Source organism: Rhea pennata, chromosome 19 (genome assembly GCF_028389875.1).
Source record: "Rhea pennata isolate bPtePen1 chromosome 19, bPtePen1.pri, whole genome shotgun sequence".
NCBI lineage: Eukaryota > Metazoa > Chordata > Aves > Rheiformes > Rheidae > Rhea > Rhea pennata.
In genome coordinates, this window is record NC_084681.1 from 4,616,036 (window position 1) to 4,632,970 (window position 16,935).

At 36.3% G+C, this 16,935-nt stretch overlaps 1 protein-coding gene across 6 annotated transcripts in view; it reads right to left on the reverse strand.

The window, feature by feature from the left end:
• The window catches only part of RHOT1 (ras homolog family member T1), a 29,806-nt gene extending 13,367 nt beyond the window's left edge, over window positions 1–16,439 (reverse strand). For 4 of the 6 annotated variants that reach the window (XM_062591499.1, XM_062591502.1, XM_062591501.1 and 1 more), the window contains exons 1-13: window positions 16,266–16,439; window positions 10,829–10,887; window positions 8,514–8,595; window positions 7,229–7,272; window positions 6,421–6,474; window positions 5,967–6,019; window positions 5,314–5,422; window positions 4,641–4,742; window positions 3,095–3,193; window positions 2,600–2,708; window positions 1,549–1,669; window positions 873–957; window positions 344–489 (exon numbers count right to left, since the gene is read on the reverse strand). In XM_062591499.1, coding sequence (XP_062447483.1) covers window positions 344–489; window positions 873–957; window positions 1,549–1,669; window positions 2,600–2,708; window positions 3,095–3,193; window positions 4,641–4,742; window positions 5,314–5,422; window positions 5,967–6,019; window positions 6,421–6,474; window positions 7,229–7,272; window positions 8,514–8,595; window positions 10,829–10,887; window positions 16,266–16,302 — 1,100 coding nt within the window. In that variant the 5' untranslated portion in view covers window positions 16,303–16,439. The remainder of the gene's footprint in view (window positions 1–343; window positions 490–872; window positions 958–1,548; window positions 1,670–2,599; window positions 2,709–3,094; window positions 3,194–4,640; window positions 4,743–5,313; window positions 5,423–5,966; window positions 6,020–6,420; window positions 6,475–7,228; window positions 7,273–8,513; window positions 8,596–10,828; window positions 10,888–16,265) is intronic. The other 2 variants (XM_062591503.1, XM_062591500.1) reach the window with 2 other exon arrangements.
• Between the last annotated feature and the right edge of the window lie 496 nt (window positions 16,440–16,935).

Sequence of the window (16,935 nt, forward strand, 5' to 3'; positions counted from 1 at the left end):
AACACCAGCCAAATCCTGAACAGATTGTGGCTATCTGAAGATTAGGCCACTGAATGGCTATAAATATTTCAATGCTTGGTTGAATTTCCAGCTATTAACTTACCAAAGTCTCCAATATTGTTTGTCAGTATTTACTCCTTAAAATGGAATTTTAGTAGTGCACAGAATGTAATATTTACACAGAAGCTATCATGTTTAAGTAACTTCTGAAAAGATTTGAATAATGTATTTAAAACCTAATAAAGAGGCTACTATACTATGGTGTTCAGTAAGATTAAGTTCTCCATGAAGGCAGTTATCTCCATAAAACAACAGCAACCAAAATGTGATCTACCAGACTTACGTCCACTGAGAGAGAAACCCTTGGTATGTAATCCATCCCCTTTCATTTGTACAAACAGTGTTGTTAACATCAGGTCCCCATGGCATATAAGGGAAGACTTTGAACAAATCTTTCAGTTCATCAGGAGACAAAGCACAATCTCTATCCTTAAAATAAGCATAGGATATCAGGCATAAATAACATATATCATTAATTTCTGTCTATTCTAAACTGATACTTTCTTGGTGTACATTTGCAAGCCTCAAGAAACTGGCTGTAAAGAATGGTGCTTTCTTTTTCATAACTGTTCTCTTCCTGTGTTTTTTTTTTTTTTTAAGACTAAATACATGCACTAGTTTGGTAGTACAACTGTAACTGCCAGCTCTCCTTGTAGAGAGAATCATCTTGTAAACAACAGATTCATTTTGATTGTATAGCTTAAGCTCGTTTCTGAATGAAATGACGTAATGACAGAAAAATAATTCTACTAGAAAAATTGCATTTTTACTGAAGGCTTGATAATATTTATAAATTCAAATTAAAAGCTTACCAAATCATGTTTATCAAAAATGCTTTGGAGAAACAAATATGCATGATGATTTAATTCCGTTGTGCAGTCTGGAGGAATTTTTAGCCTATTTGTTGAAAACAAAAACCAAGACAGGATGTCTTAAGTGAGTTCACAAAATATAAAAATACAACATTTGGCATTTCACTTAGTATTCAGTTTTAATAATTTCTTTAAAGAGAACAAAGTAAGTACGTTCCATTAGGAATTCTAAAGGTATCAAGGAGTGTCTTTATATTGCACAATATTTAATAATCAGCAATGTTTTAGACAAATATACAGGTATGCTTCTGAAAAGCCACAGAAAGCAAGTTTGAAATACAGGAAATTTCCATCTGAACATACAAAAGCTTGTTTAATTTGGGGATTTTCAAAGGATTCCAAATGCCACCTACAAGCCACAATTGCTTACTTGCAGGTTCTGGTCTTGTATTGTTTCTTTTGCCATCTCTTAGTTATAATTAGAGATGAAGGGCATGACAGGGCACAAATGGATAAGAATTCTTCCCTTGCAGTCCTAAGTCACATAAGGATTTGGGCTAGTAGGGCAAAAAGTAGGGAAGTAAGTCTTGGATAAACATATTATAAGCTTTCCTCCTCCACAAAGGCACCATAAAATAAAACTTTTAAGTTAAAGAAAGCTAAAAGCAATACATACGGAGGAAACAGGTACTCTGGCGTGAGCTCTAAGTCATCATCATATCCAAAGCGACGTAAAACAGTCCAAGTTGTTTCATGTCTTCCTCGCTGAATGAAGAGTGTGTGTAGAAAAAGGAAACCTGAAATCAAATGATAAAGTCTGAAGGCCTTGAAGCACTTTATCTGTTACATAGAATCAATATTAGCATAAAAACAAAGAGCTGGAAATACACATTCAGATTTTAAACCTCTTATGTGGTACTACAGAATTATCTACATGACCTGATGGTTTGTGAAATGTCCTGCAAGTAACTGTTTTCTTAAAACAACCCACTTGGTTTTCTAATGTTTTCTTTGCCAGCACCAGCATTTTAGAAGAACTTAGCTGTATGAAAATGAAGTCAACCATCTTTTCAACAACTCAAAAATAGTAAACCACTCAGCAAGAAGCCTGGGGAGCAATCTCATGGAAGAATGCCCTTGGTTCTCCTGTACAAAAATAACTGGGGAGGATGATCATTTAGCACTTTTCAGGGCTTAACAAAAACTGAGATTTCACTGCTTAGTAAGGCTATGTCTTAAAATTCCCACTCTTTACAATTTCTCGCTAGTGCTATTACATACATAAGCTCCACAAGTAAAACAGTTACACTGATGCTCAAGAAGAAAACACATTTTCTTCTTTCACTTTTGCCATATGCTCTGAGCAAATCTGTACAACATAGTTGTTAAAATGCTGGCAGATACCACACCTGGCTGATGAACGTTGCAACCAGTGAGATGAGAGACAAGCTATACGTTTCCTAGGCAAATCATCTCAAACTCTGTTTACTCATTTTAGACACTTAGATGCCAAGCTTTAGTAACAACAGGAAGTAAAAAGATTTTATTCACCCTCACTATCCTTCAGTTTAATCATCCTCTGACATGATACTGCCACCATATCAAGCTCTCATGGTTTAAAAAACAAAGTAGAGTTCATATTCCAAAACAGTTACCTTATGTAAATGTAAAGGAATGATTACCAGCTTAAAAAAAAAAATGTATTTTAAAAGTTAAATAATGCTTACCTTTTAATGTTAATCCATTATCAGCAACACCATCACTTAGATTTTTCCTGACTACATTCTTTACATCCTCCAAAGCCTGAGGTGCCAATGGTGTATTAAAACAAATTCTCTAACAAAAATCAGAAGAGTCTTTTAGGACCACTAGACATTAGCCGTACAAACAATACATTCTGTATAAAATGCAGCCAATTTCTCAGTGGAGATACAGGTGGAGAATTCTTCTTTAAATTATACTAGCATTAGGCTTTGTACATTTAAATAGATTTTTTTTAATTTGCTCTTGAACTAAAACTTGAACAACAGTTAGAAATCATAAGCACCATTTCAGTTGTTACAGATCTCTTTCATGCTGCACTTGCAACTTAACATGTAGGCCCGATTCCCTTCTCATTCATTTTACTCTATTACTGTTCCTTCAAAAACAATCAATTGTTTTTGTAGTATTATATAACTCAACCATTCAGAATAGTGAAACAAGAAGCAAAACAGAATTACCTGAAAGAAGTTGAGCTCTGCATCATTGAGAGTACCATCATTATCCTGATCAGAAATTCTAAAAATACGAGTGAGTGCTTTAATACAGGCAGGTTTCATCTAAGGAATAAAAGAAAGTTCGGTATCTTCCTAAGCTTGTAGATAAAAATATTACAATGAATGACATCAGACAACTCAACAAAATTAAAGCAAATACTCGCTTTTATCTTATATTTTTGGAACAGTGACATTCACACATGCATACACACACAAAAAAAATCAAAAATAGGATACAATATTAAACTAGCAAATTTATGTCGAGAAATCAAAAGCAGTTTTTCCCACATAAAATGTGTTTCTGTTCAATTATTAGAATAGCCTGAATCTCTTCATAGGCTGCAGATGGCACTCATTAGTTATTCCCCAAAAATCAGTTCTCTAAATTCAGTACTACTGTTATTGAAAGCTTTACAAATAACAGATTTTTTTTTCCAAACAGCTTTTAGGGGGAAAAAAGCATGGCAATTCCAATGCCTTGCAAAAATAAGTAGCTCTAGATCTATATTGAACTTTTTCTAAACAAGCACACTATCTACATTTACTGTTTCAACTATGGCTTCAGAAGTAGGAAATTCAAACATCAAGTAACTGAAAGCCTCCACAGAGCTCATTCATCTGCCAGGCAAAACATTGATCACAAGAACTATCTCTATGACAGAAGAATTGCTAGGATACCTTCCAAATGAAAGAAAACAGAGACAGGGGTAATTCTCTCCCAACAACTATACTGATGATGGACTCTTCTCTCCATAGAGGTCATAGAGATTGCATAGAGATTGGTTTGGGAAAACTGAAAAGATTTCAGCGCAACAATTCTATCACATCATTACTAACTCATAAAGATGATTCTGATGGAAGAAATCAAAACAAGATTATTCTCTAGTTTTCTACATTAACAAAATATTTGAGATTGAAGTAAAACACATGTCCAAAAAAACACATGGTTGGATAAGTTTAGAGACTTTATTAACAATTGCCTATAGAATTAATGTTTTGAAAAATCATATTCCATAATACGCTCAGCTAACTTCCTATGCTAGTTGAAAATAACCTGCTGCATTACTTGTCTTTGATCCCTTTTGCCAAAGTCTCAAATCATGCTCAGAAAAGATTTTCCGTAAATCAAGGTGAATGTGCAGTAATTTCCCTGAAAGAAAGGGAGTTACTGTGAAATGTGTTACCTAAAGGAGAACAGAATTTGACACGATTTTTCATATTACATTTGATACAACTATAAAGTCATTACCAAAGCTTCTTATTTTATTTTGCAATTTATACAAGAAAATCTGTTTTTATTGTTTTGATGAAGAGGAAAGGTAGATCTGATTAATGCAACACAAAACAATCAACATTGTTTTGGAATATAATGCTTGACATTTGAGATGGGTGCGTGTGATAAAACACACTAAGAAATGGAAAATCCATTCAAAAGGGAAGAACAGGAAAGCAATTAACTTCAATTATCTTTTCTCCCCCTAAGTTACTTGTTTTAAAAATATATAAATACCTCTTTCTCCTCTGGGCAATACAGAGGACCTGTAGGATGCAGAACAGCTTTCTGTGCATAATAAAATAGCTCAGATATATTCTTCAAGTTTTTTGCTGAACACTGAAAGAGAAATCCTTACATTGATTTGCTAGTCTCCTGACTAGTTGACGATTTACTCTAAAATCAAAGTGAGCAAACTCTAGCCCCCCCTTGTGGATGCAGTACTATTAACAAAAGTCTAGCCCATGTATCAGTTCAGTAATTAATAAGGAGGTCTCACTCTAATTGGCTGTATCAGTAACAGAGAAATCAAAAAGCTGTATCATAACCTAAAAATAGAGCCATATATAAATATATCCACTCTGTTTTTAGTATTTGCCATCTGTCCGCATATTTGACATCTGCCTGGTTTGATAAATACATTTAAAAATACTTGCCATAGGCAAATAATTTAGGAGGTTCTCTAAAAATTAAAACAGGTTCTCTAAAAATTAAAACAGTTTTACAGTAGTATTTAATAATATACTTTGCTAAAGAAAAATAACGAATTCACCATGACAATAATTGCTCTAGCTGAGATACTATTTATCTAGTCTGAACAAAAACTACTACAAATATTAAAAAGTTATCATATATGCTTGACAAGAATGTGTTTTTGTTACTCAATCTAATTTCATAGAGTCTTGCATACCTCTACACAGGTTTCTATCTCTGTATATTGATTCATAATGGGAAGGATAGTTTCCATACTGCTATATTCCACTAGATCAGATTTGTTTCCAACTAATATAAGAGGCAGCCTGTAAAGAAAAAAAGGTTTTATGAGCTTTACAGAGGGATAAACAGATTATTTTAATTTAGTGCTCTACTTCCCACCAGAGGCCACTATATTATTTTCATGATGCGATTAAATATCACCAGATTAATAGGCAAAACTAAATCTTAGCAATTTTGAGTAAATTATTCTCATATACACATAGACTGAAATGTACTTTTTGCTGATCCTCATAAAACACATCATTAAATATAAAGAATAACTAATCACATAATTATTAAATGAAGCTATCACCAGTAGAAAATCTATACAAGCCATGTAGCCAAAACTAGTTATATTATCACAAATATAAACACATCTCATGAAAGCTGTCCATGAAATTCAAAGTATATGGCACTGTTGGCACATGTAACAGACCTACATACTTTAAATCTCTTGCTCCTTGGACTTCTTATATAAACTTTAAATTTAGAATTTGATTTTCTTAAACAATTAATATCCTCAGCACTGTCCATTGATACCCATTGACATGCAATCTAATTCACACTTCTCATCTTTTAACTATGCACCTGCTATCTTTGTCTGTCCTTTCATTGATGAGAGGAATCCATCGGCTTGTTACCTAAAGTGGCGGGGAAGGGTAAGGAAAAAAAATAAATAAAACAAATAAACAAAATGAGAACTTCAAATGTAATATGACTGAATTGTACACAAGCTTCAATTCATTACAACTACCACTGCTTCTTTGTGAAGACGACAAAAGAGCACGTATTTACCCACAAAGAGAAAAGAAAAAAACTGGAGCTGATTAATGAACAATTTTCTCAAATGACAGAAATGACTGAAAACTCAGATGTTGAAATGAACCAGTAGTAAAAGAATGCATAGATGCATTTTATTAACCACCTGATCTCAAATGCCATCTTACGGATTTTAAACATCCAAAGTCAATTTGGATTGCCAACAATTAATAACGCACAAGTTGCATCTCAATCAATAATTGGATAAAATGTGCTACCATACCTTATCAATAGAATTCTTGTTGTTAACAGCATATACTATGCAAATTACATTTGCCTAAAATGAAAAAGAAAAAGCGTGAAATTCAAATGTTTAGAGTCTCCAGAGCAGGAGACAACTAAGAAACATGTAATAACATCAAAGAGCAAGAATGGTTCACCATTAGTCAAAAACTGTATCCTGGACTTGTTCAAAGAATATATAGCTTAAAACAAAGAATTAAAATGTTGAGAAGTGCTAGAAAGTGTCTCCTGCAGTCTAACATTCCTGGCTTATGCCTGCAGAGAGTCCTGTGCTATCAAGATAGCTAAACTGAAGAATTGTAATTTGCAGCCTCTACTCAGCCCCCAAGCTAAGAGATGGAACACAACAGACCACAGAAAATATGCAAAGGTGCTCAGAAAGAACTGGGAATAGGCAACAGGAAGAACCATAAAAGTACTAAGAATCCTCTCCCATTTGTAAATGAACCAGTATAGTATGACAGAAAGAAGTGAAACAAATCTTCCCAAGGTAGGATTATTTCTTTACAAAAAACATCAATTCCTTGGTCTACTCATTAAAGATATTTGGTTCTGTTCTTTCACTGACAAGGCAAAAGCTTATACCCAGTTCACCAAAATAGTGGCACTTGTTAAGCAGAGGAAGGTTTTTGTATAGGGCAAAACCCAAAACTAAATGAAACGCCAAGGAAGAAAGAGCAAGAGAGGTCTTTCCTACAATTCACACTGAATCCCATCTAAAGTAATTAAAGGGAAAGATTTCTTCAAAAGCAGAAACTAGTTTTTAGCAGACCCTAAAATATACTCACCTGTGATATTTCATGGTAAAGCTGCTCATCACTTTGCTCTGCTTCTGCATTCAATAGAATAAGCCATTCATTAATACGGAACACTTTGCAAACTGCAAACCTTAGGAAACTAAACTAGGATATTTCAAAATACTCACAAGATGGCCTTATGAAAGCTCTTGTTACAGCTAACTAAGAAAAGTGCTTCTACTGTAACAACAATTCAATTACCTAGAAACTTGTAAGACAATCTATTGCACACAAGTTTTTAAGTAGTATTTTAAAGATGAACAATTGCAATTGTAGACAGATTCCCTATGAAATGTATCAGTTTGCATCCCCTACATTTATCAGCAGCCCCTTCCTGGAATAGTAAGTAGCACCATCTGTTCTATAACGAAAACTTACACCACAAAACATGGCACATACTAATTTTGTCACAGAGTTTATGAATTTCTTAGTGAGACTAAGCTTTTGTTAACTGAATCTATGGAATATTTCATCCAGCAGAAAGGAAATTTTGACTCCATATAAACTTAAGCATAAGTCCAATGAAAAAAAAATCATGTATTATTTCTTTGCTCCAAATAAGGAACACACTACAGATATCCTCAACAGTGATGGGAAAGAAGCAGCAGGAAGGAATCTGTTAACATAGCCTACTTCTTAGCTTCTATTATAAAATTTTTACCAGAGATTTTACAGAGATTGAATACCTGTGAAGCATGTTTAAACTTAACTGGTAACTTGGATTTTTGTCTAGTTGTGCAACAGTTACATATATTTACGCAAGCATATGAACTTGATGCTCAGCCTATTTAATATATTTACTCAGTAAGATCAAAGAAATTGCAATACGTTAAAAAATGAAAATAAAAAGGTTAAAACTGAATCTCTAAGTTTAGACATCTCATGCTTTTGTGTCACAAAGATACAGAATAAGTTAAAGTCTCCTGCATCTTAGTAAATTCTTCCCTAAAAGAATGCAAAATAGCTCTGAATTTCCTGAAAGCACCCACTTGTGTCTGAACCTCTGAATATGCATGTCACAGAAAGAACGCTAGCTTTACTGGAATATTGCCCCCACTTTCCTCCATGGAAGGTCAGCAGTTCTTGTTAGACTTTGAATTAGCAGAATGAGCCATCATCACTTGATACAGTTTTATCCCATGAGTTGCAGCTTCAATCTAGTCTTTTCCTACATGTAGCTTTTCTCTCATACCAGTATTACGGTTAAAGAGGCTACTGACATAGATAAGCAATTCCACATCAAACCACTCAAATCTTCACTGTGTAGTCCTTTTACCTGAATAATCCACTATGTGGGTTGGCACTCTTTCTGGGGTAACATCAGCTGGAATGGTGATTTCTTCAGCACGGGGTGGAACCTTGGGTTGTAAACAAACAGCAAAAAAAAGCCTTTAAAAGATAATCACTGAAATTCCAGAGGGCTAGAAAGTAGTACAGTGCAACTTATCTGTCAATTAGTCGATTTTAAATCAAATAGTTTATTAACAGTTTAAATACTTTTTTGCCATCTTTTGAAAGTCACTGCTATTTTCTTGTTGTTTACTAGTATACTCAATGCATAACTGGCTTCCTGCATGCTATGCAAGAAAGCGGTGTTTTTAAGAGATTCAATGAATGCTTCAATAAAACTTAAATCCATTACATGCAAACATCTGTAAGAACCACTAAAACACTGAGAACTATAAATAAAACCTGAATTGCAAGTTATCTTAAACAAAAATGTTACATAAATAAAAGTTCTATAATCCTTTGACTAATCAAACTCAACGAATTACTATAAGGGTCTCTACATTCTTTGGTAGGAGAGTAACATTAGAGCATGACATCACTGACAAAAAATATAAACATATATAAAGAGTATGTAATTTTTGCACGACATCTGAGTCTGATCCTACTCCCACTGAAATCAATACAAGTACTACCCATGCTAACAGTGTTGATGAAGACATCTGTTAAAAAAAAAAAAATCTTCTTCAAGGTATTGAAAACTAATTAACAGACATGACAAAGTACAGGTCTGAATTTCCACATAAACAAAACTTGACAACCTCCTTCCTTCTGACATAGTGCTAAACGTGAAGCTTAGAAAAGCCTGCAAGAAAACAACACATAATACTATTAAAACACGTTTCTGCAAAATAATGTGATTTAGCTAAAATTGCTGACTTTTTCCCACAGAACACTAATCTATATTCAGGAAGAATCAATTTAAAATTTAATTTTAATAAAAATTAACTGCACAGCTACGGCCTTTTACTCGCTGAACATTCAACTTTCATTGTATTTTTTTAATAGAAGAAAAAAAAGAGAAAGCCCAACAACCTAAAGAATGCTTTTTTTGTAAAGCTTCAGACTCTACTTAAGTCTTAATCAAGAATGATTATTGATAATATCCAATACATCAAACAGTATTCTAAAGACTGAGATGCCTGGTAAACACATCTATATATTTCTGATCCCCATGGCTGACCTGAAGGAATTATACAAATCTTTCAGCAGTTTCTATAGGATACAATAATTTTTTAAAATAAATTTCTGTAGTTCAGACAGATTTCTGTATTAAATACACATGATGCTTTTCTTTCAAAATGGGCTTAAAGAACTGTACCAGATTATACAGAACAAATAAGTCATGAAGTTAACAGAGGCCTGTAATTTATTAAGTGCAAAAAACACACAGTCTGTCAAGGAGGATCCCTTAACAGTCTAAGAACAAAGAGCAGCTGGAATTCCTTTTTACCTGTAAGATCGGGTACTAAATTTAGTTATGCTAACAATCTGATCTTGGCTTTTGAGCTGTGGTAACCTACTGATTTGCATTAAACATAACGCAGTGTAATTTCAAAGAGCAGCACATGATCGCTATTTTAAGGCCTGTGATCAGAAGAAATAAACATTCATGTTTATATGTAAAAATCTTAACCACTTGCAGTAGTTGCAGGGTCATCATGGTACAAAGAGAACTGTGCTGCTTTTTATAAAGGAATAAAATGCCTAAGTAGCTCTACTTTTATTGTAGAAGAAAGCAGCTCGAGTTTTCTGTGTTTTTGACGTCAATTGAGTCAGAAAAATAGTCTTCAAAAATAAAATTAAATGCATTATCTTTCTTACTCACAAAAAATGGCTATCTAGAAGTTATACAATATGACCTATTAATTCCTCATTCTTATTTATTTTTCAATCTACCTGCTCTACAAATATAACACTCCTTCAAAAAAAATGAAGAATCTTGCCTCTTTCAGCATCTTTCCATTTATGAGTCTTTAATATTGAAACATGCTGCCAATTCTGAGTAGTTTCAACCTCTTAAGAAAACTAACGTTTCCTAGGCATCAAAACATATGATTTTAATTTTTAATTAAGCATATTAAAAATAAGGAAGTGATTTAGATAAACTTATATTCTTGAACCTCACACAGAATTTAAACTAACCTAAATCACTCTTCTAGGTGAAGTCCTCATTGTAGTTACAGGCATTTTTTTTTTTAATTAGAAAAGTTTATTTTAAAGATGAACCTATTAATTTACTCTTTGAAAAAATTACATAACAGGACAGAAATAATATTTAGAAAACAAATAAGGATGCTCTACCTCTTCCGGAAATTCTTCACTGACAAGAGACATAATTAGCGATGTCTTCCCAACTCTGGCTGTAAAAGAAGGAAAAATAGATTAGATAATTTGTTTTTGTTACACTTAATAGTTGCTTCCCATCTTAAAGTAGGAAATAATTTAAAAACATTTTCCAACTGACCATGTTAAAAGTTCTTGTTTGTTGTTTAAACATACTGAGTACAGATGAAAGCCATTCTTTCAGAATTCTTTTATTGAAAAACTCTAGGATCCATTTCACTCTTCAAAGTTGCATAAAAAAAGAGAATCAAATCTTGCTCGGTCTTACAGAAAAGAATTAGCAGAACTTAACCTTACCGTAGAGCAATTAAGCAACAAAGTCGACAGAAACAAACTAGAAATCCATTAATAGAGTTTAACAGTTACAAAGAAAGCACACAGACAGGAATTTAAGAATTAACTATCAAAAATTAAGAGCTGGCCAGAAGACATGGGTCTATTATCAAAGTCTCCACAGACTAGTCTGACCACTTTGGAAGTGCAACAGGAGCACAGTCTCTTGCAATACAAGTGAGCCTTACCCTAAAAAAGCAAAAAACTTCTAAAGGCACATTTTTTTTTTAATTCAAAAAGTAGAAAAATACAAATACTCAACTTTGTTCAAGCAAACAGCTCAGTTTACCTTCAAAGTTAAGAATTCTGGCATTGTAACTGGATTTCCTGATTTTGAGCATCTTTAACGTGATCATTTTGAGTTAAGTTAGTAACTTTTCTCAGAGTACCCCCATCCCTAAAGGCACTCATCTGCCCACTTTCTGTTCTTTTGAAAGAGCTGAAAGACTATTACTGCTTTAATTGTTTGTGACTCATTTATTTAAAATAAAAATACCGAAACAGATTGAATTACTATCTGTGATTGTATAGCATTTTTGACAGCCCTCGATTCAAGCAGAAGCTATTCCATCCTGGTCAAATAGCATCTTTGCTACTATGTGTATTTTACTAACGCAGATGCTGCTTGTCAGTCAAAGCTAGGACTACTGTTCCTACTGAAAGCAATATACAATGCCATCTATTGACAGAAGCTGTTTTGCTGATATCACTGCATTTACACTTGTCTATTTAATTGTACATAACACTAAATGTGAGAGGAAGAAAAAGAAACTAAATTCATATGATTGATTGTTTTAGTGTAGAAAATTACTGAATCAATGTTCTAGTCAAAGTACATTCGATTCATCCAAGTCTATTTTTGTTATAGTAACAAAGGGCCATCTGACATCCAGAAACAAAAGCTTCTCTTCTTCACCGTAAGTTAAAAAGTATTTATAAAATTATGAAAAATGAAGAAAAAGTTACCCTGGAGAGCGAGACTGTTGTTCTTTCTTAGGAAGAAAAGATTACACTATTCCCCCAGTGGTATCAGCTGAGAAGCAGTAAGATGCAGATTTCTTATGATTATGTTTTCATAAAAGATAGTCGTATGAGTTAAAACAATAATTTACATTTCCATGTGCTCTCCTGAATAGACTACATCCTAAGTTTCATCCTGATGCAACCAGGAGAGCTATAGAAAGGTCTCTTGTTCCCCAGACATGTATTTTTCTGATAGGTAAGAAAAGTTATTAGATAATTACAGAAAATACATGAGTATATTTTGCATCTGACCAGGTCAGCTTTCACTTGAAATGATGGCAAAACATGTTGGCTTTGCAAAGACAGAAATTCAGTTTATTAATTATATGTGACTAAAAATAAATGAATACAGATAGCTGATTAGAAAAGATACTCTGAATATTTACAGGCTTTTACATATGCTTTCCACTTTTACACAAAACTTAAAAAAAAATCAATTCTTTACTTTCCTAAAATTATATAATTTATTGAAGGCTCTTTATGGCAACTCACTCTTTACAAATTAATAGTCCTTACTCTGGAAAGGATTCTGCCAAAAAAGAAAATGAACAAACAAAAACCCCCAAATACACAAATGACTGCGCAAATAAAGTATGGACAAGTTCCCCCTCCCCAATCCTGCAACTAGCACTGAACCACCTGCCATTTGATGTATTTTGTATTTTCAGCTAAGACCAACTCCTTTTGGAAATACAGTTTCAGCACAATAGAAGTGATTACAGTTTGCACTACAAGGGTGTTAAGTTACAGTCTTTGCTTTTGAAGGTCCATAAATCAATTCATATATACCACACAATACTAAGTTTTGTTGAGTTCAAACAGCACTCCTTTTTCCCCAAAATTAAAAGTCAGGCTAAACTGATGCGATCTTCTAGTCATAATTACACTTAAAAAAAAGTGTATGTTACCTTTAGACATAGAGTAAAATATATTTCTCTCTCTGTTCCCACCAAAAAAGGAAATAAAGCTAAACTAAGTATATTAAACTTCATTTTTTGGAAAACGATGTTATGCTGATGAACATAGCAAAACAAACAGAAAAGAATTTAAAAACACTACAACAATCACCTACATCAAAACTAGACAGATTTCTCCAGCTGCACTCTTGATATGTTCATCAGATGCCAAAAAATTATTTGACCCAATAAGGCAATTTAAATTAAGTTTGTTCAGAAAAATGGACAAAGTTATCAGGCTTTGTATTTCCACTTTAAGCCAGAAGTTACACCTGCTTCTCTGATTCCAAACAAACAACCCCAAACACAGCTAACATTATGTCAGCTTCCTGAATGTGCTTGTGGCTTTACCAACTGGCCTCCAGTTCTCTTCACAACTGTCCAGAGCCCCAAGGCCCGTAACAAAGCCAACACCTTTATGTTAATATTCCTCAAGATGCTTCTGAGCAAAGGTAGGCAATAAAATGATTTGTGGAGCAAGAAGGCTAAAATACAAACAAAGAACTGTCCATGAGTTTAAAATGAAGCAACGGGAAGGAAGCTAGAGCAACTCGCTGGAGCAAGGACTTTAAAAGGTATCTTGAACCAGACAGGCCAGATGGACCTAGCAAGGACAGGTCTTCCACAGATTACAGGTCAAAGAACTGATCTTTAAAGCTTCACATACGTACATAGCAGCATTCAAATCAAGTCCAAATTGTTCCTCTGCAAAAATTTTCTAGTAGTTTACGTTCAAGGTGTTCTAAGAAAACACATTACTGAAGGAACTTTGTTATGATTAATTTTTTCCTGAATATTTAATTCAGATGAAGTGTTCTAGTGTTGTTTCTATGAAAGACCACAGGCTGAAGTGATGAGGTTTATTTTGCTTGAATTTAGGTCTGCCATTTGCCTTTTCAGTTCTGTTTACAGTCTTAGAAATAACAGCCTGAACTATGTAGGATGAAAAAGACAGCACAGCATTTCTGATGATTAACCAGGCTTCTCTTTTTCCTCATATACAGAAGCCTTTTGAATCATGCTGGGCAAAAATAGCATGTTAGACATTTTCTGAAAATTAGTGACTATTAAAGATTGATGCTTGCACCCTGGATGCTGGAATGACTTTAAACCTAAAGTGAAAACCACTGGGGATGAAGAAAACTATGTTTTCTTTCATCAAAAGGTTTCCCCACAATATTTCAGAGTCTGAAACTGACAGACTGCTACTACTCTAGCAGGTATTGCATGGTCTAGAGTAACTCGTCATTTCAGACTAACAAATGGATATAAAAAACACGCATGTAAAACACCACTAACAATATAACTGACAAGTTGCATCCGTGCATAAAATATATTTCTAGTGGATTTGTAATGAACAGAAGGGAGAAATATAATACAAAGGTGCTCACAATCTCTGATCTGTGCATATACTGCAGGCTACTATATATAAAAATCTACATAGCAGTTTGAAATTTACACAGTAAGTTTCACAGTAGGACACATTAGGTACCCAACTGCCAAATCAAAGCAATTCTTCTAAACAAATCTGTACGTAAACCACTCACCCAAACCAGTTTAGAACACACCAGTCTTACACAGTGCAACTTTGAAATACTCTTCTCCCCCCTAAAATACACTAAGCAAATTCTCAGTGTTAATATAGTGCAGTAAGTCGCATTTTAGAGGGGGCTGCTTTGGGGGGAAAGGGAAAGGAGTAGCTTTTCACTACAGACCATTCCTTCCTTAAACACATATTCTGCAGCTACAAAATACTAAGTCTGGCACTTTGACTGTTCTTAATTCAAATGATTTTATGTGATTCCTTCTTCCCATCACAACAGCTATAAACAGAAGACCACCCGTTTTTGAATTAAACTCTGTATCTATTAAGTAATGCATGCCAAGTCCAATGTTAAGCAGTATTGCCTGTGAACTAGCAATCAATCTGTCCAATAATTATAATTCTAAAACATGCATCCCTGAACTCATTGCCAAAGAAAGGAAGGTAGATTAGGCATACATTCTGAAAAGGAATTCAGGTGCATATTCAAAAGCATAAATACATTTCTAAATAAACAGTCTTCTGACACAGGTCAAACAGAAGTTTTAAAAGTTCAACCCTCCCTCCTTGCATAGTAACATCATGCTAAAGATTACCTTTAAAGAAATCAGAGAGGATCTTTTTAGACAGTATTGACAGAGCCAACCCACAGTGTAATATTTCATGAACTGTACTAGAAATATATTACATATTCAATTCACAGGGGTGCTTTGTTAGTAATACTATCTTCTTAATATAATCAGATAATTTTACTACTAACAGTTGGTGATCACTTTGTACTCTTTCCTTGCACTTCAGAAAATAGTAAAGTGCAAGCTCCTTGCGTCTTTGAAAGCCTGCCTGTGATTTGGGTAACTAAGTAAGAACTTAAAGGCCTAACTTTAGGAACATATTAAAAACAAAAATCATTGTAACTTTAGCATGTGTATAAGCATGTACAGTTTACTCAAGGTCATGCAGCAAGTCAATGGCAGAAGCCGGGAGTGTGGACTCCCAGGCCCCGTCCTAAGCAGAAGCCCACAACGCCCATCCCATAACTGCCTGGAGTACACATTTGCCCACAGAAACGTTTATGATTTCCTAATTCGACATATAAGAAAAGCTAAAGCTTAGCTGATGGGGGGGGGGGCAAGGAGGTGAGGCAGGCCGTGACCAAACGCGCGGCAGGAATTTCCTCCCGCTTCGTCTCCACGGAGCACAGCAACCCTGCAAGCAGCCTTCTGAGCCGGTGCCCAGCGCAGGCTCCCGGGCCCGCCGGCGCGTTCCTCCGCGGCCGCGGGGCGGTTACGGTGGCGGGGCACAGGGCCGCCCCCTGCCCCGCTCCCCTCCGCGGCGGGCCGGACTCAGCGCCCCCAAGGCGGCGGGTCTCGGCCGGGCCGGGCCGGGCCGGGCCGGGCCGAGCCGAGCCGAGCCGAGCCGAGCCGAGCCGAGCCGGCCCCCCCCCCCCCCCCCCCAGCGCCCTGACAGCCAGAGGCGCGGCCACCGCGGCGCCCCCCGCCTTGCTCCGCCGCTAGGCCGGCCCGAGCCCTCCCGCACTCACGTTCCCCCACCAGCAGGATCCTCACGTCCTTCTTCATGGCCGTGCTCGCTGGCCCCGGCGCGGGGCGGCTCACATGAGGCTGAGCGGGGGAAGCGGGGCCGTTGCGGCCTGCGAGCCCCTCACGCCGCGACCCCCTCCGCGCTGCTGCTGCCGCCGCCGCCTCCTCTTCCCTCGCCCCGGCGCGGACAACCTACGGCGGCGCGAGAGGGACAGCTTAGTGAGCGGCGAGCCCGCGCGCGCCTGCGGGCGGCGGCGCGCGCCGCTCGCGCCCATCGGCTGCGCGGGCAGCGGCGAGCCCGCGCGCGGGGCCCTGAGGGGATGGGCGCGCGGCCGCGGCCGCTGCCTTGGGGCCTTTCTCCGCTGAGGGGGGTTGCGCTCCTGCCTTCCCTGGGGTGATGTCCTTCAAAGGACGTGCGACTCCGGTAGCTCATCTAACTGAACAGAATTCGCCACGGTCTGTTCATGTGAAATTTCTCCTTTTTTTGATGATTTTGTACACCAAAGCATGCATTACACCACCTTTAAGGTACACAATCTTCCTGTAAGCTTTTGCTTCTCGAAAATTTTTATTTCCAGTTTGCTTGCATGAAGCAGTGATCCTCTTAAAAATTCCAGCAGAGCGAGTAGGTTTTGCAGCCTCTCGGCACTGGTCCCTTCACCCCTCTTAGGT